The following is a 22,909-nucleotide window of genomic DNA, read 5'->3' as shown; positions in this document are numbered from 1 at the left end:
GGAGTTAATGCACCGAGCCCCCTGCTAAAGGTTCCCTGGTGAATGTGTCTGGCCGATGACAGATTCGCACCTCAACCCCAGCACCATCACTCTACTGTACATCACGGCTGCCAGGACACACCAGGGAACACACACACACACACACACACACACACACACACACACACACACACACACACACACACACACACACACACACAGTCTTTCACATTGTGCAGGGAAAGGCCTGAGTCAGTAAGTAGCTGCTTTTAGTGCGCGCTAAAGCTCGATCGGGCCCTCTACGGGGCCGTTCCTTCCCCTCGCACACTTCCATCTGTGTGCAGCCTTGAAGTAGACAACCTCAGCTCACACTGTTTCCTTTTTTCTGTTATTTTAGAAGGCCGATAATTCCAAGTGACACGTTCTCCCTGTTGAGACTTGGCTAAAACGTTGCCTATAAAAGTCTTATTTGCTGCACACATCCACTGTGCTTCTTCATTTGTAAGTGAGAAAGGGGTCTGCATTATTGATAGTGTCATAAGTGACCACATTGCATTAAATATGGATCGCTCTCCTGAAATAAGTAAATTGTCTGTGAATAATTTAGGTGACTCACAGCTTGGGCCTGAGATGTTTATGCTAATGTTAACATTTCAAACATCTCCCAAGTTTTGTCTGGTGTCTTGTACTTGTGTCCCTGCAGAAATGTAACAACATTGACAGCTTTCTTTTTCTCTTCCCCCCCCACCCCCTTCTCCCCTCTCCTAAATGAGGTGGATCAGTCGGTGATATTCTGTTCTCGCAGCTTTCTTAGTCCCACTTAAGCTTCTTCGTTGTTTACCCTTCTAGCGCACCAAAGACTCGTGGGTCCCTCAAAGACTATTGTCGTTCTTTCATTTCAACTCCTCTCCCAACATCTCCGTTTTTTTTTACCAGCACAGAGCGTGGTATCTGAAGATGATGGGTGTGGGGATAAGTTGTTTATAGTTCCCTCAAATGGCTTCTACGCGCTTTTTAAAACACGCTACGGGATCCAAGCTCTGCTCCCCTCCTCTGCTTGAGATGAATTATATTTGTTCCAATTGAAAACTTTATTTCCCTCACCTCCCTTTTTCTTCTCCGAAGGACAAAGTCCCTCAGTGTCCTTGTGCCTTTCTCCTGGGTATTATTATTATTTCTCAACTCTACCCTCCTCCTTGTCATCTCATATTTCTCTGTTTGAATTCACAGGACCCTGCAGACAGTGGGGCCCTCTCACGCCCGCACCTACACCGTGGCTGTGTATTTCAAAGGGGAGCGAATCGGCTGTGGCAAAGGCCCAAGGTGAGTGAGACGGTACAATATGATCAGACAGGACAAGGAGCCGCACTTCTCAATGCACCGCTAATGGGCTCGAGAATAATGGCTGCGCTTTATTGATGGTGTTTATTATGGCAATTAAGCTCTTGTTGGCCTCTTCTATCGGGAGAGACATTATGCAGAATGAAAATGAATCGATTCATTATTGATTTGACGTAAATTGTGTTATGGAAATATCACTTTGTGCAGAACGAGAATCTGTCACCAGGCGACAGTGTATCTGGGGCTGCTTTCTGCTCTACCTGGGATGTTGTGTTCGCAGCGGGACATTTATGTGTTTTTGTGTCTGACTGCACACCTTTTGTGTGCGCTCACACATTCCCGCTTTTGTAAAGTAAAGAAAGTGAATCTCTGTGCAAATGCCTTTTTCAGGGTTAAAGGGTTGGCAATAAAGCTGCAGCTGAGCCTGCGAGAAATGAAACGTAAATCCATCAAACATCTTTCACCCACACTCACATACCCCCTCCACAGCCCCCCTACTTGAAAGCGCTCCATCTTGCTCTAAGCTGGCGATAACTTTGTCCCTTCCATAGGATCTCTGACAGCTTACTGTTTTTGTATTTACATGAGGTAAGCTCGCAGCCACCTCCGCTGCCGGGCTATGATCAGGCACACATGAAATATACCAGGGACGTAAACAGTGCCCAGCGCCAATAGGCTTACCTTTCTCAAATGTGTGCACTGTTACCTGCAATTGTTAGTCTGAAGGGCTCTTTCAACACGACCAGAAAGCACTTCTGATAATCCTCTCAATATTGGGCCTGTTTTTTTGACTGAATTTTTTTTTTTTTAAGTGACATTTTGATTATGCTAAAGACCTTTTCTCTTTCTCCCTCTCTCTCCTTTTTAAAAATATTTCGAATCTAGCATCCAACAGGCGGAAATGGGAGCTGCAATGGATGCGCTCGAAAAATGTGAGTTGTTTGGCAACATGAAGCCCTCCACTCCACACACACACACACACACACACACACACACACACACACACACACACACACACACACTCACACTCACACTCACACTCACACACTCACACTCACACTCACACTTTAAGCCTTTCACATGCGTTGCCACAGTGTTGTATATTAGCATTGGCCGTAGAGTATGCAAGATGGCTGGCAGAGCGCTGTGGTCTGACCAGCCGGTTGGCGGCGACATATAGGACATTAGGCGGTTTGAAGTGCTAGCCCAGAGCACAGCCATGGGGCCCAGCCAGAGACAGAGAACCAATAAAACAAGGCCGGGGGAGGCTAAGCGTCCTCAACCATGTCCATCATCCCAAGAGACGGCAGGAAGTTACTGTCGAGGGCCGCGCAGAGTTCCTGTTTTTTGGTTGTGTGTTTGAGTCCTTTAAAGTCCATGAGAGCAGAGCATTATACTCTAAGCGACTCTATTGTGCTCAGCGCCTCTTCACATTTGAAGGAGTGCGGCTCATGCGTCCCTACGTGCTGCTTCACTCCTTGGCTGTTTTTCATCTTGTCATCAGTCGCCACTTAAGGAAAATAGTGTGTGTTTTTTTTTTTAGGCATTTACAATGTCTCGTTCTTTGCCAAGGAAAAAAATACAATTACAGCGCTCTCAGACACTCATCCACGAGCCGGTCCTATCATCTCCCATTCCGCTTATTCTCTATGCATATGGATGTGAATGCAAAACATCAGACAATACATTAGTGGGTAAAGAGTCGGGATGTGTTTGAGTGCAGTTTTTGGCCTGGTCTTGCCTGCTATCGCTGTGACCCGCACATTAATCAAATGTACAATTTGTTCTTTACTCAACTAATTAGATAGAGTTGAGCACAAATGGCTTTGTTGGAACAGGCCTGCACAACTCGCAAAGGGCAGGGGGGTGAAACTGTGATTTCATTTGGCTCCCAAATGAGTCCTCCAGCCATTTGTGATTGATACTGTTTGTGCGCCCAAGCTTTAGCTTTTTATGAAACATTAACGTTATGCTGGTATTATTTAAAGCCGTTCCCTCAGCCTCCCTCTGCATTCGGCTCTCCCTCCCTCCTTATCAGGGGGCGTAGTTCAGTGCACACACTCTCTCTCCTGTGTCTTCCTCCCTTCCCTTAATTCGTCCCATTTCCTCTCCCCAGTGTACACCTCTGTCACCATGATTGATAGATGCTCATTGCTAGTAAATGAACATTTCCCCCCTCATAAATTGCTGTTTCATGTGAATAGATTAGCAATGCCTTGTAAAAGGTCAGTTCATTTAAAATCATCTCTTCATGTCTTCTTTCCTTCAGGCGCAATATAGTTTTAGGGCTTTGTTTGACTTTGTATTGTTGCTTAATTTAAAGCTGCCAATTTTTAAGTCACCCCTCAGCTAAAAGTACTCTCACTAAGTTCCTGAGGTGAGTCTGGAAATGATTTGGTATTTTTAATTAATTACCAAGTAAAAAATGCAGATAGGCTCCTTTCTAAATATAAACACGTTTTTGATACTATCAAAATTAAAGCTCAAATTAAAAAGTAGGATATTATTTACATTAAGGGTGCAAGAAATAGAATATAATGTGAAATGCACAATATGAAGACACTATAAACAGATGGATGAAGTTTGGTTTTGCTAAACACATTTCTATAGAGATAGACGGCGTCCCCTCCTTGTCTCTCATGTGATCGTCAAGGGCCTCGCTTCATTTGTTCCCATAGCAAGACTAATCAAGGACATTAGCCCTGGTGTCATGTAATTCGTCATTGATTGTCTTGTTGGCCCTCGCTGCAGCATCCGCTGAACCATTACTCCTCGTGTACAACAGCCCTACCTTGTGTTACACTCGGATCGAACTCACCTCCCCGCAACACGTCAGGATTCATTTCCATGTTTTATTTAAAACATACTCCTCGAGTATCAGGAGCGCTTTGAGTTGGATTTTTTGTTTGGTTTCTGCTGCAGAGCTTTCCCTGGCAGACAGAAACCCGGCGGTGAAAGACATGGCCGTGTTCAGTCAGACAGCTCAGAGCTCATTACAGAGAGCCGGGGCCCAATATTTGGTGTGTGTGCCGTCTGTATCCGAACCGCTGGTTGCTCGGCTGATCCACATGACACTGTATGATGGCCCACGTTTCTGACAGTCTCCTGCCTGTATCCGTCAAGGCAGAATGAAATGTTAACCAACTCCTGGACTGGGAGGAAGATGAGTGGAAACAAATTGAGCTGAGAGCAGCCGGGGTTCTGAGCGAGAGGAAGGCTGTGCAGAGCTCTCAAACCCTGAGGCTCCACGCACCTTTAGGTCTAAGGCTGCATCAAATATACATGGAGAGGGCTTAACCATTTATCATGCATCCTTACAGATAGCACTGTGTCTGTTTTGAAAGTCTCTCTCCAAGACACAGCCCCCTCCCCTTCCTAGTTCTCTTAGCTTCCTCGCAGCTGCTTGTTTCGCAAACAATGCAATATCTGTTGAATAAGAGAAGGAGCCTCGATGTGGCTCATAGCTGGAAGGGGACTACTTTTTTCCTCCTCAGCTTTCTCTAAACCCCTTAATCTCCAGATGAAAAGCATTGGATGGATAGAGGCAAAGTAGCGTACAGTATGCAGGATCTATTTTCAATGGCTTGGGGCCTTTATTTGGCCTTTGGCATGGCGGGGAAAATCCCTTCATCAACGCCGCCATACAGGTGCTCTATGGGCTCGCTTTAGGTGGACTCGTCTCACAGCCCGAGCGAGGCTGAATAGTGAATGCCCGAGTGAAAGGACACCGTATGTTCTTGTGGGGAGCTGATTCCTCCTCATCCAGCTGCCGTGTGAGCGCTGTCGGCTGGCACAACAGGCCGCGTTGTTGCCGAGGCTAACAGCAACTACACCCTGAATCTCAACCTCCGTCCTTGAGAGGAATTACCGCATTGTCCATAAACAAAAGACCTGAGCCCGGTTAAGTGCGCGAACGCCTCAACCAAAGATCGGTATGCAGAGTGTTCCTCAAAGGGTCTCCAGAAGAATCCTCAGTAGCCCAACGCAGACTGAAACTGAAAAGCCTTGTGTATTCTCCAACAACATTTATTCTTCGACGCCTGCTCTTGTGCCGCATGTAATGTAAATGGCCAGAGCCTCTCGAATGGGTTATTCTAAAGTCATCTCCTACTGTATGGAAAAACGCTGGTGATTTCCATATTTTAACTGCAATATGTAGTTTTCTCTCCAAGGCTTACCAAGTGTTCTTACCCGCCAAAAGCATATTGAAATGGTGTGTCTGTGTGTATCCAGCCATGTGTGTGAGACGCATTTCCCTTGGAATATTTTTTTAGATTCTCGCGCATTCTTTCTTGAGGATTCTTCTTTTTCTTTTTTTTATTCGACCTGTCTTTTTTTTAATAGGATCTGCCGTTATCTTGCATTATTCCTTTTAGTCGCCATAATGAGAAGTTAGAGTAGCAGGAGGAAAAATACATCTTCCTCTTCTTTTCACAAGTCAAACATTATGTGAATTCCAGCATTTCATTTTCTATCAAATGTTTGGATTCTGATTAAAGGAACGTCAAACAACTCAAATACTACACGGCCTTTAGTCTACAGCCAATTCTTCTACCAACCAGCGGAAGAATGTGTTGCTCTGAGGCCAAATTCATTCATTCCAAGAAGTGAATGAAAGTGTGAAAAATACAGAGCTTTTTAGTTACTACTCAAGGTGACTTCTTCAAATTGTGTGTTGTGTCCAAACAACAAAGGGAATACAATAATAATAATAAATGGGATTTATATAGCGCTTTTCTAGACCCAAAGAAGCTTTACATTACGAGTAAGGTCGACAAACAAAACAAGAACAAAAACACAAACAAAAACAGAAAAGCAGTCAGGAGGATGTTGGTTCAGAGGGGGGAGGGGCGGGTTTAAGGATAAGCAGAGTTGAAGAGGTGGGTTTTGAGACGGGACTGGAACAAGGTGAGGGAATCAGACTCACGGAGGTCTTGGGGGAGGGATGTATGTATACACAATGTATTGTGTATATTTTTGTGAGTTACAAGTCTGTTATATTTGTACTTATTGTTATTTTAAATTGTTATATAATTGTTTTCCCCAAAACAACTTGTTCACATCGAATATTCGGTGCATCCCTAGTTACAATGTAAACTGTTATGTTAATGTAAGCAGCAGATAAAGTATATATTAGTTCACATTTTTTGAAACGGCATTGTTAACAACAGCTATTTCCAGACATTATGAGTTTATAATAAAAGCCCTCCACATGAATCCCATTTCAAAGGTCCTTTGAAATGTGAGGCTTTACTCATATGTCCATTGTTTTGAAATGACGCTAGCAAAGTGCATTTCTAACTTGATTAATGACTTGAGTGATTAATGAATTCTCACATCTCTGTCATTTAACCCCCGGAAACACCCAGAAAGAAGTTCTAAATGTGCTCTTAATTGGACATTAGATGAGGCAGTTTATAAATAACCCATTGGAGTGGTACACCAACTCATCAGAATCCAGATGGATAATGTGTCGCTCCAACGTGGGGGAAGCGCTGTTACTTCTGTGGTGTGCTCCTCCGACCGTGGTTATGGGGCTTCAGCAGCCGTTTCCGGGAAAACAATATCCACACCAGATCGTATAATAGTCGGCTCAAACCCTAAGGCGCCATATTATCAGCCGTGAGTCCACTGTCTGGACAATAGTCCTAATTAAATTTGCCCATTTATCGGAGGGTAATATACACTATCTACAGTATTTAGACTGCGACACGTTTTCTGTTGTTCTGGCTCTGTACTGCAGGACCTTGGATGACTCAGTGCTGACTCAGCTTTAAGGATGTTTACATTTATAAGAGGGAACGTTTTTTATAAAAAGGGATAGGCATTTGTCAGAATTTGCATCAAATAATGATCAGTTACTAATGTTTTTTTCTAATCTGGTGTATAAAAAGAGCTCCATTTGTTGTGTCTAACTACTCTCATTACCTCCCGTCTTACTTCAAACTAAACGTAGCAAGCTGCAGCTGTTGAAACCCTTCCGAAGTACACAGTATGTTATAAAGCCGTCACAGAAAGGCCAGAATGAGAATCCTTGTGGGTCCTCTCCATTTTCCATCACAGATCGACTTTAAAACTTCTGTGGGAGGCAAAAGTATTGAAAGACGGATTTTAATTTGTTTAGGTCTGCACGGTCATGGTCAGTGACCGGAAAAAGTGCATAGTCAAATTTGTGACTCAGCGAGTTGACACAAACCACCGGGTCTCTGTCAGGCGTGCTGTTTTAAATTGAAGTGTGCGCTGGAGAGACACGGTAATAAACACTAAACGGAAAATTACCTCGGCTCTGAATAACAGAATCCCAAACAGGTCAGTGGGGTGAACTCTGTCAGAGCTGGGGAAATAAAGCTTTTCCGTTAAACCCAGGTACCTCCAAAGGGTTATATGTTATATGTTCCTCCAGGGGAAGTGAGATTCTCCTAAATAACTGCTCTTCTCCATTTTAACATTGTAATGTATTGGGGATTAGATGTTTAAAGATGTTCTCTTGGACCCTCAGAACTTGTGATGTTTCACTATTTTATATATTACACAGAGTCGATTGAAGAAAGTCAGATTGGATTTTTGAATTCTTAATTTTCACTATTTCCTAAAATGTTTACACCAAACGATCACTTTTTCTTGAAAGCTATCTTTTGGCAAACATGTGATTAATATCTCAAGTATGTCTGGATTGAGAGTTGAGGTAGTGAAACTGCATCTTTGACTCAGTTTCCTTTACCGACAGTAGTCCTATCCTGTCTCATTCCCCCCCTCAACACCGACCCCCCCCCCCGTATTGGCCCAGATTGGGATAGTTGTACTTCAGCCATATTGGCGTTAGGCAGAAAACCCTAAAGGAAACTTCTCTTTAGAAACGATTTGCCACATTACGTTTTTTTTATTAATAGAATTCTGGCATTCAGGAGTTTTATATTAGTTTTCAAGTCATGAAACCATTCAAACATTTATAAACAATCTGTGATCTAACTGCAGGAATAAGTTATTAGTGTCTGCCTATAGGTTCACACCCCATCAGCGTGTGTGTATTATTTGCTCTGCTGCCACCCTACACCATCTTATTACAGATCTCATTTAGAAATGTTCACTTGTAATTATGTTATCAGATCTCCCAGTCATTGTGCTGAAACCAAACAAGGCTTGTCTAATTTCTTGTTACATTATCATTATTAATGAAATCACAACATGAGGGCAATTTAACCGCAATACTGCCGGCAACATTTTGGCTCATTTGGCCACAGTGACAACATGACACTCGCTTATGAAAACTATTGTGTGTGCAATCTGAGCCTAAACTGTCGGACTGACCTTGTCTCTTCTCACCCCTCTCTCTCCCCCTCTCTATCTGTTCTCCTTGGACGACTCCTCTCTGTTTCCCGCTCTGCCTCTCCTGCTCCAGATAACTTCCCACAGATGGCTCATCAGAAGCGCTTCATCGAGCGGAAATATAGACAGGAGCTGAAAGAGATGAGACGAGAGCGGGATCGGCAGGAGAAGGAGAAGGAGAAGGAGAAGGAGAGCGACGAGCCGGAGGAGAGCAGGAAGTGACAGCATCTTGTTCTGAGAGCCAATCAGGAGCGGCGTCCACATTAAGGAGCTCTGATTGCAGATGTGGCTGCCGTCCAGGCAAGAGCTGGCAAAAGGCAGCCTTGATAGTTTGGTAATGATGATGGACTGTTTCCTAAGTTCTCCACCAACACCGATGGGACTCAGGTGAGGAGTACCTTCGACTCTTAACCTGGAGATTTAGGGGGAACTCGTCCAGGATTCTCTTAAAGTGGAACAGAAGGCAAACGGCATTAGAAATGAAGCAAGACCCTTTCCTGTTGTATGCCGTTTAGTACTGTAGCACTGTGAAAGGTGGCCTTATGTTGTCTTATTTTCATGTGTGTCACCTTTAAATATTGAGATTACTTTGTTGAGAGGCTCACAATGTTACTAACAAATGGAGAAAAAAAGCTAACAGGTTTTTAAATAAAGTATGTAATGCTAAATAAACCATGAAATATTGTAAATAAAGTTTCAGATAGTCTGTTTGCTTCTTTTTTTTTAACCGCTTGCTTAGAGGCCCAACAGAAAAAGGGTTCAGTCTATGTGTGTTTCTCAATGTCAAGGACGCTTCCTTGGTAGGACTTGGTCCCTCCGAGTCAGGTCCTTCAGAAGCGAGGCAAGAATCCTTCCTACCCTCGGAAAACGAAGAATGGTGGAACAGGCTAACAGGTGTGCGTCATATGCGAGGCCCCGCCTTAAATGGAGCGCGATTTCCGCCAAAGATTTGGAAAATTGGTCCGTGCGCAAAGCATTGTAGGGATTTTAAGACCGCGGACGATACACATGTGCAGCCTCGAAATGTCCCGCAACGAAGGACGCCGGCCTCGGTAGAATTCCAAGCTTCCTGGACATTGTAACAGTCCTTCGGCGGGACTCGATGACGTAGCATCCTTGAATTAGTGGCTCTGGAGCAGCTTTCCTCGACATTGAGAAACACCCTATGTGTTCAATCAGTACATTGACCCCATTTTTAAGGAAGCTTCTGGAGCACGGAGTCGAACACAATGAAACACGGAAGAGCTGGAACTTGATGGCAAACTGAAGATCTCTCCCCCCAGTCCCATGTATTTAGAGCTCTGAAGAGAATAATCAACATTCTGCATGACGACTGTAACTGTAATTCCTCCATCAGCTGACGCCAACAGGCAGGAAGAGTAATGGCGGATGAGCTGGGGCTAGTACCTAAGCAACATGTTTCCTCGACAACCATCTGTCCTGCATCTGTCACTCATCCACTAATAATCAAAATCTGATTTTTTTTCTCCCCCCTTTCTTTTTAAACCTCTTTCCAAATCCGATTGGTTGTCTGACAGATCTTAATTAAGATTGTCTAATTAACAATTTCCTCAGCTCAGTAGCCTCTGGATCCAGCTCTTTAACAGGCCTTCATAAGAATTAGCATCTGACGTGTCAGTCTCTAAAGGCGCATTTCCACTGCAGGGCCTCGCACGGCTTAGTACGGCCTTGGTAGGCCAGGCTCACTTTATGCTGCGTTTCAATTACAGTTTAGTAGCTGGGGCAGTAACTATATTAACGCAGTGAAGGCGGAGCCGTGACGTCATCTTCAATGCGAAACACAAAACCAACATCAGCCGTTAGCTGTTAGCACTCAGAGCTCCTCATATCTGTTCAGAAACTAGACAAAAGTTGGACAAGTACAAACTACAGACTGTCTGTCATGGCGAATACAGTCTGTGTCATGGCGAATAGTCGCTGGTTTATTTATGTTTGTGGATGGTCGGCGCATATACAACGTTAGCTTAGCCGATCTCCATTCAGAAAACACACATTTTAAAAGGTGTTTCGCCTGCCGTCTGTCTGCAGACTTGTCAAAGCATTAATTCATGGTTTTTACTATCCGCTGCAGTGGAAATGCGCCATTATTATACTCAGATTTATTGTAGGTAATATATACGAACCTGTGAGGACGGTAAATATATTGCTTGCTTGCCTGTGGCCGCTAACATCATTCAGATAAAAGTGAAACTATCCTTCATAACCAGAAGAAAAACAAGGAGAGTTATTCCACCATAAGAACATAAACCTTTCAAAGTGTCCATTTCATGTATGTTTTTTCAGAAGAATACCTCACAAAGACAACAGAGAAGCTGATTTTAAAGATATTTAATCGTGTCATATAAATATTCAGTACAAAATATCACGTTTTACAAAGCAGATTGATGAATGGCCAATGATGAAGGGCCCTTACACTACCACGACCTCTCAAACTGTTTCTACATCGACAAAACTCCACTGCTCAATCACATTTTCACCAACACAGTATACCGTTGTAGAGGTGAGCCCGGGTCTACACATCAACAACCACAGATCTACCGCATCTGGAGAAAGAGGACATCACCATCGCAACTTTGAAGAAAGAACATAAATGGCGGTACGTTCAAATGTGCAACACTTTCCGTTATCTTAGCTGAGCATGGCGCCAATGCTTGGAGGCAATTATACTCTCCATAGGAAAACACAAGCACGTCTTTGTAATGGCGATATGCTGACACCCTGTATGGAGACAGAAAATAGCGAAGGGAAAAAAATGCTTTTGTGAAGTGCTGCTGTCACGTTGATTTCCATTTGAGACCTCGCATTGTACCTCGAGGCAGAGAAGCAGATTCCTTAGAGTGAAGGGTTTCTAACCCCATTAAATGCTTATCACAGCAACACTGCCACAGTCTGAAATGGCCACTTATAATGGGAACCACAGCAACAAGCTAATAAACAAAAACAAGGGGGCGAAAAAATGAGTGCATGTATACAATAGCAGAGCGTAAAGAATTTTCCAACCACTGTCAATTAGATTGTTAAATGTGCCGCTCTGGAAAGCCTCTTTTGGAGTACAGACTGTGAAAAATTACACCATTATGTTTTGTTATTACAATGTGTGATAAATGTCAGCCTCCTCCCATGTAGGCCTTTTGCTAAAGTGAGGGCAGAGCTTGTTATAGCTTTTATTATTTTACCCTCCAAGTCTCCAGTAATGAAATACATTTAATTACTGTTTAATTCTTGAAGTAATAGTGATTAAAAAATGGTTCTGTTTTGACATTAAATGCTAAACTGTTTTGTGTTCTCGCTGCAGGACAACGGTTTGACCTTCTCCAGAGGACACCGCTCTGGGTTTGAGAGCCGCCCAGCTCAAAGGTCAGGGGCCCCTCGTAAGGGCCCGACAGGAGAGGCTGTCCGTCCCTCAGGAAATCATCTGGGTGAGCTCCATGTTCAACACTACACACAGTACATGTAATGAAGGGTGGTGAACATGATCATTTTAAAAGGAAAATACTGGTGCTTTTTGGCACATCTCCAAAAACTGCTATGTTACATTTGTATACATTCGACTGTGGGCGGAGCCTCCTCTACACACAACACCTTTATCAGAAAAACCCTTGCTTTATGCTGTAGGTTTGTTTTTTAGACTTATTAGAATCCGACCACCCACAAAAAGGTAATCAACATTTTAGGCCACTTCTCATTGCGTAGTTTTACTTTTATAATTTAAGGCATTTCTTTTGATCAATTTCATCCGTTTATACTTTCTCAAAGGAAGTATAAAAGCTTTACATATGGACAGAGTTTACATTTAAACACATGATTTATTTTTTTGTATGAATTTCTAATTGAAATATCATTCTTCCAGCTTGGTACATGAAGTCAAATCTCGCTGTGTTTCTTCATCGTACGCACAGATACGAAAATAATATTGAGTGAATTGTTTTAATGGTCACAGGATGTTGCAGTCTGCGCATGTGACTTTTACACCATGCTGTACAGAGTGAATCAGACCAGCATTTCCCTCGAACTGGTGTTTCTTGATTATCAGTTTATCTCAGAATTTAACACTGTTTTTTATTTATTTTTCAGCCTATTGGGTGAACTGGAAAAATCAGGACATTCAGCTCAAGTTACTATTTGGTATTTGGCTCACCTTACAGCATATTGTTTACAGCTGTGTGGAGATGATAGTCAGAAATGATGGTTTTTGTATGTTGTTGCCATAAATTCCACATTTGCCACAGCTTCAGGTATGCTTTATTAGCCACTTGTCAACAGCAATGTTCCACAACACTATTTGAAAATTCATCCCTCCAATCTGTATCTAGATTCTCAGAGAGGACGATTGTGTGACACTTCCTGCTCAAGCCGAGCTGTGGATGCCATCGCTTAAAGAAGGGATCTTTTGGACAATAGAAATCCCTTTTTAAAAACAACTTTACAGCGTATCGTATCATATTACCGTACATACACAAGCTAAGATAGAACTCACAATATGCAGCATGTTTTTGTCCCAGAAACACTGAAAAATACATAGGCATATTTGTAGGGTTTACAAAACTGCTTGTTGAAAGTGTCCATCACACGCAGCTTTGAAAAACAAACGAAAAAGAAAATATTGGTATAGATATATTTGGGCGTCATGTACACCCAATTACACACAGAAAATGTCTTGACACAAAGTCTCTTTTCACTTCACCCAGGCAAAACGCAACTAACACTGACTGGACACACAAAGCCTACGTCTGGTCACCGGGGACAACTGAAAGGTGAGCGGTGGCGTTGAGACGGCACGTGGACAAACGGTGCTCGTTCCATGGTCCTTTTCCGCCATTTTTATCGCCACACATGCACCAGAACTGCCCGAAAGTTTAAAATGTGTTTCATTGACATTTTTCTCTCCTTGTCTTTGTGCCAGGCGCTCGTTAGGAATCCCTGTCGCTGTCGTCGCCCCCGTACATGTCTGCCAGTTTCTTAAAGCGGGGGCCCCACTCGCTCAGGTAGTTGTAGTCCTGGTCTCCCTCGGTGGTCACTGACTCCAGGGAGCTGAGGGACTCGGCCACGGAGCCGGTCCCCTCGTAGGCGTAGGTGGCCAAGGAGTCGTAGGGCGGCGCCGTGGGGTCGCTGTCGTTGTCCTGCAGCCTCTGGTTGATGAAGTCTCTCACGTCCCCGTTGTGGTCCCGGATCGGGGGCAGCACGGGCCGTCGGACCGGGGGGAAGAAGGTCTCGGGGACAATGTCCCTCCGCTGCTTGCTCTCTTCGATGGCCTCTGGGTTGCGCAGTGTGCCGATATCAAAGGCCTGAGTGTCCTCCTCTCCGCCCCCTTCATCGTTGTAGCTGACAACGTTGTCTCTGACATCCTCTTTGGAGATGATCAGAGGCTCCTTCTTCCTCTGTCTCCTCAGGGCAGCAAACAGCACCACGATCACTACAGGGACAACAAACAAAGAGAGAACAAGCCTCAGACTTTGGTGACTTTTGCTGTTGTTGCTTTGCTCCCCCCTCCTTGTTCTGAAGGCCAGTGACTGTCCAGGGGGAATTGTTGATGTTGCATGAGTGTTCACTGATGTTCAGGGACTTTGTCTGACTTTGTAAAAACAGGCTCGGCTACCACAAGGATACATTATGTATGTTGCCTCCTCAGGGCCAAAGCTGCATACTTTCAAAAATAAGGCAGTTTAAGCAAACACAATAAATTGTGTGCTAGAAAACATCTCTGTGTATGTGTTTTAAATGTCAGAAAATGATAGTGCAGTTTGTTATTAAACATTTTATGAAAGGACATAGTTTGCCAAACAATTCATGTTAAAAAATATGCAGAATGTTTTTTTAAGCCAAAGAATAGTATGTCAAAATCAGAGCCGTATAAAGAGAGAGTTGTGTTCACTCAGCCTGCCAAAACCATCTGAGTCTCCGTTGATGCAACTCTCTCTTTATAGGGCTCTGGTCGAAAAGAAGCCATATTTCAACATGTATTTTCTTTCATTTTTGTCGATTTTTAACGTACCACGCCTGGGTTTGACACACTATAACGTGCCTTATTCCCACATAAAATACATGTCTTTTTTTGCATAAGTATGTCGAAAAAATTCTAAATAAAAACATGGTATGTGGGAATAAGGCACGTTATAGTGCGTCGAAGCCAGGTACAGTATCATCACCAGTAAATGACAAAATGTCGAAATAGTTTTACGTAAATATTTCAACTAAAAGAGTAGAAACATGTTTAAAAGAAACTCTCAAATCTTATTTTCAGTGAAGCCACCAAGGGTACATTTAAGCTCAAATGTTTGCAAGCGTGTGTACTCACTGAGCAGAATGATGACGCAGAGCAAGATGGCCACCAGGGCTCCCGTGCTGAGGCCCGCCCTGGCTGTGAGCGCCTCTGCGTTGCACAGCTTCATGTTGCCCTCGCGGTCGCAGGAGCACACTCTGACGGTCAGCGTGTTGGTGCTGCTCTGCATGGGGAACACCCCGTCGGAAATGACCACAGGCACGTGGTAGATGCTCATCTGAAGACTGTTGTAGCTGTTCCTTCGCGTTAGGATCCAGGCCGTGTTGTCTGAAAACAGCAGGATGTCCGGTTACTATGCAGACATCAATAACCTAAATGAATACTTCAATAAACTCTACTCAAAATTGAATTTGGTCTGTGAATGTGCTTGAAAGAAAAACTATAAATCACATCATGTGCAGTACGGCACTCCATGTGGTTAGGTATGAGTGCCTTATGGAAGCATTATGCAGAGGAGTGAAGCATCAGCTGAGAGTGAGTTACCTTTGTTATCACGGACAGAGAAGTTGGCCTTCCCAGCAGCCTCCTGGGCGAGACTGAAGAAGAACCGGTGTCCTCCGAGTGGATCGTCAGGATCTGTGGCGCTCACGGTTTGTATCCTCTGAAATAAGAAACAGGGGATTCGTACGTTAAAGGTGGGGTGGGTCATTTTGGAGAAACCAGCTCCAGTGCGCTAGAATTTGAAAATACACAACCGGAACAAATCTGCCACTTCCTTACAGAGCCCCTCCTCCAACACACACGAACGCGCACATGACCAATGAGGGCAAGAGATAAGTTTGTGCACAGATGGAAGGCTGACAGGCAGGTAGGCCATCCAGTTATTTTAGCCGTTCCGGCTCAGATGATTGGTCGTGCTTTTTACAGTGCTATGGATTCTTTGTCAAAGCACTTCAGATATTCATTGCCATCGGGATGTTAAGAGCATTCCATGGAATATAACAAAAAAGTGTATCTCGAGCCGGTTTCTCAAACTTACCTACCCCGCCTTTAAATGTCAGGTATGGGAGCAGAATAAACCCTTTCAAAGTATTAAATTGCTCAATTATCAGTGAAAGGAACACAGCTGGTAACAGTGACGTATCAACGTTTATATGGATTTTGTCGCTGCATGTTGAATACCCAACAAAAGTGGGTGATAAGAATGTGAGTATTATATTTAACATGAAAATAGCTTATCATGCAGCCGTATCCTTTTGAACTTATTTTCACCACTTGCAGATGGGACTATTTAATCCTTCTTTGGAAAAGTGCATTCATCAACGTGAGATGTGAGCTTAATGCAAAAAAAAAAAGGCTCCTCGTGTATCAGATATCCCACCCATCTTCGTCTAGCTTAAATCACACGTGACAGTTTTTACAGATACTCTCTGAGATGCGCTAATTACACGGTGAACTGGAAGAGGACTCATAAGCCTTGAGGGGAAGTCATAATGAAACTATGACGACTGCTTTGTACCTGATTAGCCTTAGCGTTCTCACACACAAACGTCTCGTAGTTGGTGGCGAATGTTGGAGCGTTGTCGTTGACGTCCAGCACTCGGATGTAAACGGGCACACGGCTGACCTGGCGAGGGTTGTCTAGGGAACACACAGGTGGGAATTCTTAATGTACACAAATCATTATTTCTTTACCTTTATAGTAGATGTGTAAGTGTAGATGTTTTCCCGTTTGCATGCGCACAGTAATACAGAATGTAATTGTGATATTTTACAAGTAATGTTTGACATGCCATTGACTTTATATTATGAGGAAATAAAGGTGTATATATCTCTTGATTCTTTTCTACAGGTACTACCCATTCTTCTAATTTAGTGTTGAGCCGAACCGGGACAACTGTAAATGCTCAGAGGAAGCCAGTTTTAAAATTCTGAATGGCCAGTCAATATAAAAGTGAGTATGTAAAAAGCCTTGAGGAAGTTGTATAACACATACTATAATAGCTTACATAAAACATTCAGCACATAGTGTGTCCACATCACTTATCATTCTGCTGAAAAAGAACATCTCGTACCCAGCAAACTTCTGCCTTGAGTTTATGTGCCTTTTTCGTTTGCATAGTTACACCCGAGTGGCGAGGAAATTATTCAAATAAAAATGTCCTTACCAATGTGACATGCAGGGTGTAGTTCTCATATCAATCTTTTTACGAATAAAAACACTCAGCGGAACTCATTAGAAGTCCTCCCACAGTTCAAGGGCATTATCAAGTCACTTTCCATGTTGGCTTTTTCTCTTAAATAATCAATCGTAAACTGAAACACATACGAGGTAAACATTTGATGGATCCAAAATGAAGTACAGAAAAATGAAGAATTCCTCTTTATATCGACAGAAATAGGGGCTTTTTATCCTAGAGCTGAAGAAAAAAACAATTTTTTTTTTTTTTTTTGGTTATGGAAGGTAAATGATGTTCTGCGAATAAAAAAATATACATGTGTTGCCAGATTTGTTTTCTATTTGGGTTGTAGATGTTTAAGGTGAGGTCTACAGGAGGCCTTATAGCGAGATGGATATAGAGACCACTCAGCTGCGGGGCGGTCAGAGCTGAATGGAAGCGATGTGATGAGAGTTTTTCTGAAGGCGCACCATAAGTGCTCATCGCTGTGCAGTTAGAGATAGAATAGGAAACATATGCCTGGTAGATTGAAACATTTCAGGATGTCTTGAGATGCTTACAGGCCCCCAGGACCATAAATGTCACACATACACTTTACTACTCCATTGAGGGAAGGAAATGGGTTGGCTTCCCAACCATATAGGGCTTTAATGTGCAGCTGCAGGAAGCGCTGTTTAATTAAAACACTAAGAAAAGGCAAGTGGATTTAATTAGTAATCATTAATTAGTTTTAAAAGAAAGAGCAGGAGATTGGTGAGTATGATGTTACTTTGTTGTTCTACTTATGGACATAGAGCTGTGGACTTTATATGGGTCGGAAAATAGAAGTAATTTATAATATTTTATAACATTAAGATAAAAGCCTGTCTTGAATAGAATTGTTTAAAATAAAAGGCCCAGGCCATGTTTTGAGAGTTCACATCTTTTGAGTGCTTTTAGGGACTAATATAAATTCCAAAAATAAAATGTTATGGACAGGAAGCAGGTGAAGAGAAAGCTTTTACACTTACTGAACTCTGTGGCGATGACGGAGATGTTGTGCCAGGCGTTCTCTTCTCTGTCCAGCTCCCGGAGGATGAACACTGACCCGTTCCCTGCATGGACGTTGAACATTCTGTCCATGTCCGTGCGTCGATCAATAGAGTACCTGCTCAAAAACACACAGAGATCGCCTTTTAAACCCGTGCACTCAGGCTGTGTGGAGTTTAGAGTTTCTCAGCGTGTGAACCGGAGTGAAAACGCTCACATTTACGGACGAGTCTTTGTTAAACTGACATTTTGTGAGCACGCAGGAGGTACTCAAAACAAGTCTGACTAAGCATGATGGACTTGTCTGCACTCTGCCATTATTGCCTTTCTTTGCAATTCATACCACAAAAGAACGCATTAAGAAAAAGATTAGTTTTTAGCATAAATCCAAGGCAGCGTTTGTCCTCAAAGGAACTTTGTTGAAAGGAACAAAATTGGTTTCACCTGCAAAAAAAAAAAAAACTACGGGAGGTAATACATCGCTTCTCTACATTCTCAGGCTGCTAAAGGGTCACTTTAAAACATATCACAAAAACACACATGTTCTCTTTACGCTTTGTGTTATCCAACCACGCAGTTAGTTGCAGGTTTGCGTGCACAACTTTGGGTATCAACGCTTCTGAAACATCTGCTGCCACACAAGTGCATACAAACGAGAGCTGCTCAACATACACGCAAACTCACCAGCTGTATCCTTTTACAGAAACAACTCGGGATAATCCAACGGCCTTATTGTCTACAGGGCTTAAATGGACTTTTTCATTAATATTGTAAAGAGGTCTTATTCAGATTTACCAGGGTATGGTTTCTAGAAGGATAAATTGCTTCTGAGCTTTCCAAATGTCACCCCATGACATGTCCACAAGAGGAGAAATATCCATTCTGCTTGAAACAGCATTCACTAACTAGTCGTCTCATTTAGCACATATTATCAAGGAGGGATCGCTATTTCCTTTAGTCGCTCACGGCCCCCCATCGAGTCAGCTCACAGCGGGCCGTCAGCTGATCCATTCCTAGCTGAATTCTGTCTTTAAATCGCCTACACATCAAAATGGAGCTTAAACCTGTAGTTCTTGGCTGTATGTGGTTATTTCCTCCAAGTTGTTTTGTTTACTAGAAATAATTGAAAATATATTGCTATATAAAAAGGACAAAAGCCTGGTGTGGTCGTTGGATTTTACTTTTTCAACTACTGCAACCTGTACATCAAAATGAAGCTCAGAAGGTTTTTAGCTGTATCTGTATGTGTGTTGCAACAAAAACGATATTAGATTAGACAATACAACATATGGCATCCCTTCTGTTTTTCTGCTGTTGGTTGTGGAGATACAGATGATGTGGTCTCTCTACCCACCTGTATACTCAGTCATATTTACCGAGAGATTTGTATAATTATTTTGTAACAACCGACTTCCGAAGTCATTTTTTAGTGACTGAAATTTGCACAATTAATAACTTGAGTTCTTTCTTAAAAACTAACAGAATCACTGGTTAGAACTACAGGGAGGGTTGAGGTGAGTTCACTCTGTACCATAAGGTATACTGTCAAGGGGGCTAACAGTCCTGATGACAGATAAATGTTAGCAGCCAGCCCCCTCCACACACACACACACACACACACACACACACACACACACACACACACACACACACACACACACACACACACACACACACACACACACACACACACACACAGCCAACAGGTTATCCAGTCGTGTTGTTTTTCTCTGCTTCCCAGACTACTGTGATACATCAGTGTGATTAATGGAGTAGCAGGCATCAGGAGGGCCAGCGTAAGAGGGAGGAGACCCCCAAGGGGCGACGATGAACCGGGGCTCTCAATGCACCACCGCACTCCCTTTTCGGCAGTTCCTCTCCCCCCCTCTCTACCCTCCTATAGCCCCTCCCCCCAGCTTCTCCTCCTGCATCAAGCATTTTTACTGTCTTTGTCTAAACCCTCCCTCCTCATCTCCTCCTGCCTCTCCTCCTCTCCTACCACCTCGCCGGCCCCGGCAGTAACTCTAACCTCGTTAAATGTGCGTCGGCCGTGGGCTTTACTAATTGCTTTTCTAATATTCCCAATAATTCAGCTGGCTGAGCCTCACCCCGTCCCCTGATTAATGACGGAGAGATAACAGCGCGCCTCGTCCTGACCGGGCACCCAAAGTGCTGCTCTCAGCAGGCAGGCAGCTGGCGGGACGGGAGGCCAGGCAGAAGGACATGGAGGGTTACAGAAATGTTAGTGATCAGCGGGTTGGGACATATATTCTCTTTCCTCCCTACACAAGCTACACGAGCGGCTGACAGTGTTTTCAGAAGGAGACTTTTAAAGAACAAATCAGCAGGAACCCGGCAGAAGTATTGATTTGGGGATTTGCAGGTTAGGAGTTTGAACTGGGCTATATTTAGATAAAAGTTGTTAAGGTTGTAAGATGGTTGTTTCAACAACTTTTAAATCAATACATTTCTACGTAAAGCAAGTACTTTAAGATACATTTCAAAATAGGTTTATGTAAAGGATATGGAAAAGTGGTTACATGAAACCAAGACCACCAGAAAACCTGGAAACACAATCTCACCCCGAGGTCCATTAAACAACTATCTCACAAATAATGTACGAGCACTTTAAATATCTTCCTTGTTGAATGCTGTTGAATCACATTTGAAAGCTCCAGAGTAGTTTCTATTCTCCGATAACTGTATTCAAGGTAATGAATGAAGCTGAATTTCAGCAACATTTTATGACCAACCATACTTTTTTGTGTATGACCATGGTGTCAGTTACTATTTCTAAACCTTAAAAGACAGAATATACTTAAATACATGTTCATGTTCTCTAAACATTCATGCCAAACTATTGAAACGCTTTTTTTCCAAAAGTGTCCTCTTGATAAGCCAAAGACAGGAAAACATTAGAATATTGCAGCACTTAGACGCTTCATTGACTTCCAGGGCTATTCAAAAATTCAAGAGATGACAGCTTTTTAAAACTCTGGCTTATCTTTCCTAATTATGTATAATATTCAAAAAACATTCCTGTTTGTGTGAATTTCCATCTTACGTTTCAAAACCTTGAATATCGATCATGTTTTAGGAACTTGAACATCAGTAATGAGTTTTTCTAATGGGATGACATCATAAAAACTATAAGACTGAATAGCTACTTAAAATGTTAAGAAATAGGCCATTATGATCCTTTCGTACCTTTAAGTGGATCACGTCACAATGTTCATGCAGACACCTATGCTTACTGAGGGAATTGTGTTAAAAAGTCCATGCCTCAATGTGCTGGTATCTGCAAGTGTTGTGGCAAGCTAATAAAGATAAGCGTCTCAGTGACTTCCTGATGCCAGGCAGCCCCCGGGCCGCCTAGCCTCCTCCACTGCGCGCCTTTAAATGCCACGGGGAAGCTACCTCCTTGATGATCGGCGATAAAAGAGAATGATATCATATTTGACACCTGCAATAAAGTGGTGGAACTTCAACCTTGAGAGCCAACTCCCTTAGTGCATCATAAAAATGAAAAAGTCTTTGAGACAGAGTGGAAGACGCAGCCTTACACCCCACTGCCATTACTCCCATTTAATAGAATGCCTGCATAATTTGGGATCTCCAGGAAGCAAGTGGTGCGGGTGATATTCTGTCCCTTTTCCAGTTAACAATGCATCCCCTACCAAGGCCTCATTACGTTTTTAATGCAATCGTTATGTTGAAAGAAATCTAAGGGAGAAGATCTACTTTTTACCCTAAAGCCAAATCAGATAGTTTGATATAAAAAAAACATCTTAGCAGCAATGCCAACTGGAAAAGGGAAGGAACTTTAAAAAAACATACTTGCCAGTTTTGTATCCAAATCATCTGTCTTTAACCACCTATTAAAGACATGTGATTGGCTCACTTCAACCAATCACATCCCTGTTGATCAACAATGGGGAGAAACGTCCAAAATATAAAATAGTATTATAATGACTGCCCTTTCTCTTATTCACCTAGTAGCTTCAATCTGGACTTTTAGCCACATATTTTTCAGTGGATAATGATGATTTAAGTACAATCGTAACATGCACTGATATTGTTCCTTTAAGATGTGTGTGTGTGTGTGTGTGTGCATGTGTGTGTGTGTGTGTGTGTGTGTGTGTGCGTGTGCGTGTGCTTCAGTACCTGACGAGACTGTTTTTGTCGTCGGGGTCAGACGCGCTGACGGAGCCGATGGCGGTGTTCCTGGCCGCGTCCTCTTTGACCTCCATGACGTAGCTGGCTCGCTCAAACAAGGGCGGCTCGTCCACATCCTCCACCACGATCTTAATGGTCGCCTCATCCCTGAAGGGTCCCACGGAGAAGAAGCGAGGGTTGAGGTGGGAATTTTCCACCTGAATACGGAGACTGTACTGCCGCTTCCTCTCGAAGTCCAGAGGCTGCAAAACAGAAAGGACATGTTTGAGTGAGATGTTTCACATACTGTGACATGTTTTCCCTTCTTTCATGGATTAAAAAGACAATTGCACTCTGAGTTTTTTTGACCTCTAATAGTTGCTTCTGAACACTCATTTGTATGCAGCTGCACTTTAAGCTGTTGATTTTCTGAAAACTAATATCCATTCAGAGCATACTGCCACATTTAATTTCAGGTCAGATTGGGATTTTATTCATTAAACTGGCAATCTTTTTCAGAGCATCGTCTAATTAGCTTGTGAAAAGGGGCTCAGCGTCTTCTTCAAGGACAAACAAGACTGTTGATGGAAACAAAGGGGATCACACTAGGGCTGCATTATTTGGTAAAAAAGTCATATTGTGATTATTGTTGGCACTA

The 22,909-nt window shown here is 43.0% G+C and overlaps 2 protein-coding genes across 2 annotated transcripts in view; one reads left to right on the top strand and one right to left on the bottom strand.

Moving 5' to 3' along the window:
• Positions 1–9,346, top strand: part of drosha (drosha ribonuclease III) — a 90,099-nt gene extending 80,753 nt beyond the window's left edge. The window contains exons 29-31 of the mRNA XM_010789741.1: positions 1,210–1,302; positions 2,206–2,252; positions 8,720–9,346. Coding sequence (XP_010788043.1) covers positions 1,210–1,302; positions 2,206–2,252; positions 8,720–8,868 — 289 coding nt within the window. The 3' untranslated portion in view covers positions 8,869–9,346. The remainder of the gene's footprint in view (positions 1–1,209; positions 1,303–2,205; positions 2,253–8,719) is intronic.
• A 1,634-nt stretch (positions 9,347–10,980) lies between these two features.
• Positions 10,981–22,526, bottom strand: LOC104961439 (cadherin-6-like; the record flags this gene model as incomplete). Its single annotated transcript, XM_010789737.1, has 6 exons — positions 10,981–14,080; positions 14,963–15,214; positions 15,431–15,548; positions 16,407–16,528; positions 18,078–18,214; positions 22,261–22,526. Coding segments are annotated over 6 exons (1,398 nt in total), but the record flags the coding sequence as incomplete, so codon positions are not given.
• Between the last annotated feature and the right edge of the window lie 383 nt (positions 22,527–22,909).

Source organism: Notothenia coriiceps, unplaced genomic scaffold (genome assembly GCF_000735185.1).
Source record: "Notothenia coriiceps isolate Sejong01 unplaced genomic scaffold, NC01 NC01_scaffold00033296, whole genome shotgun sequence".
NCBI lineage: Eukaryota > Metazoa > Chordata > Actinopteri > Perciformes > Nototheniidae > Notothenia > Notothenia coriiceps.
Note: the sequence above shows the minus strand (reverse complement) of the source record. Positions and strands in the feature narration are given on the sequence as shown.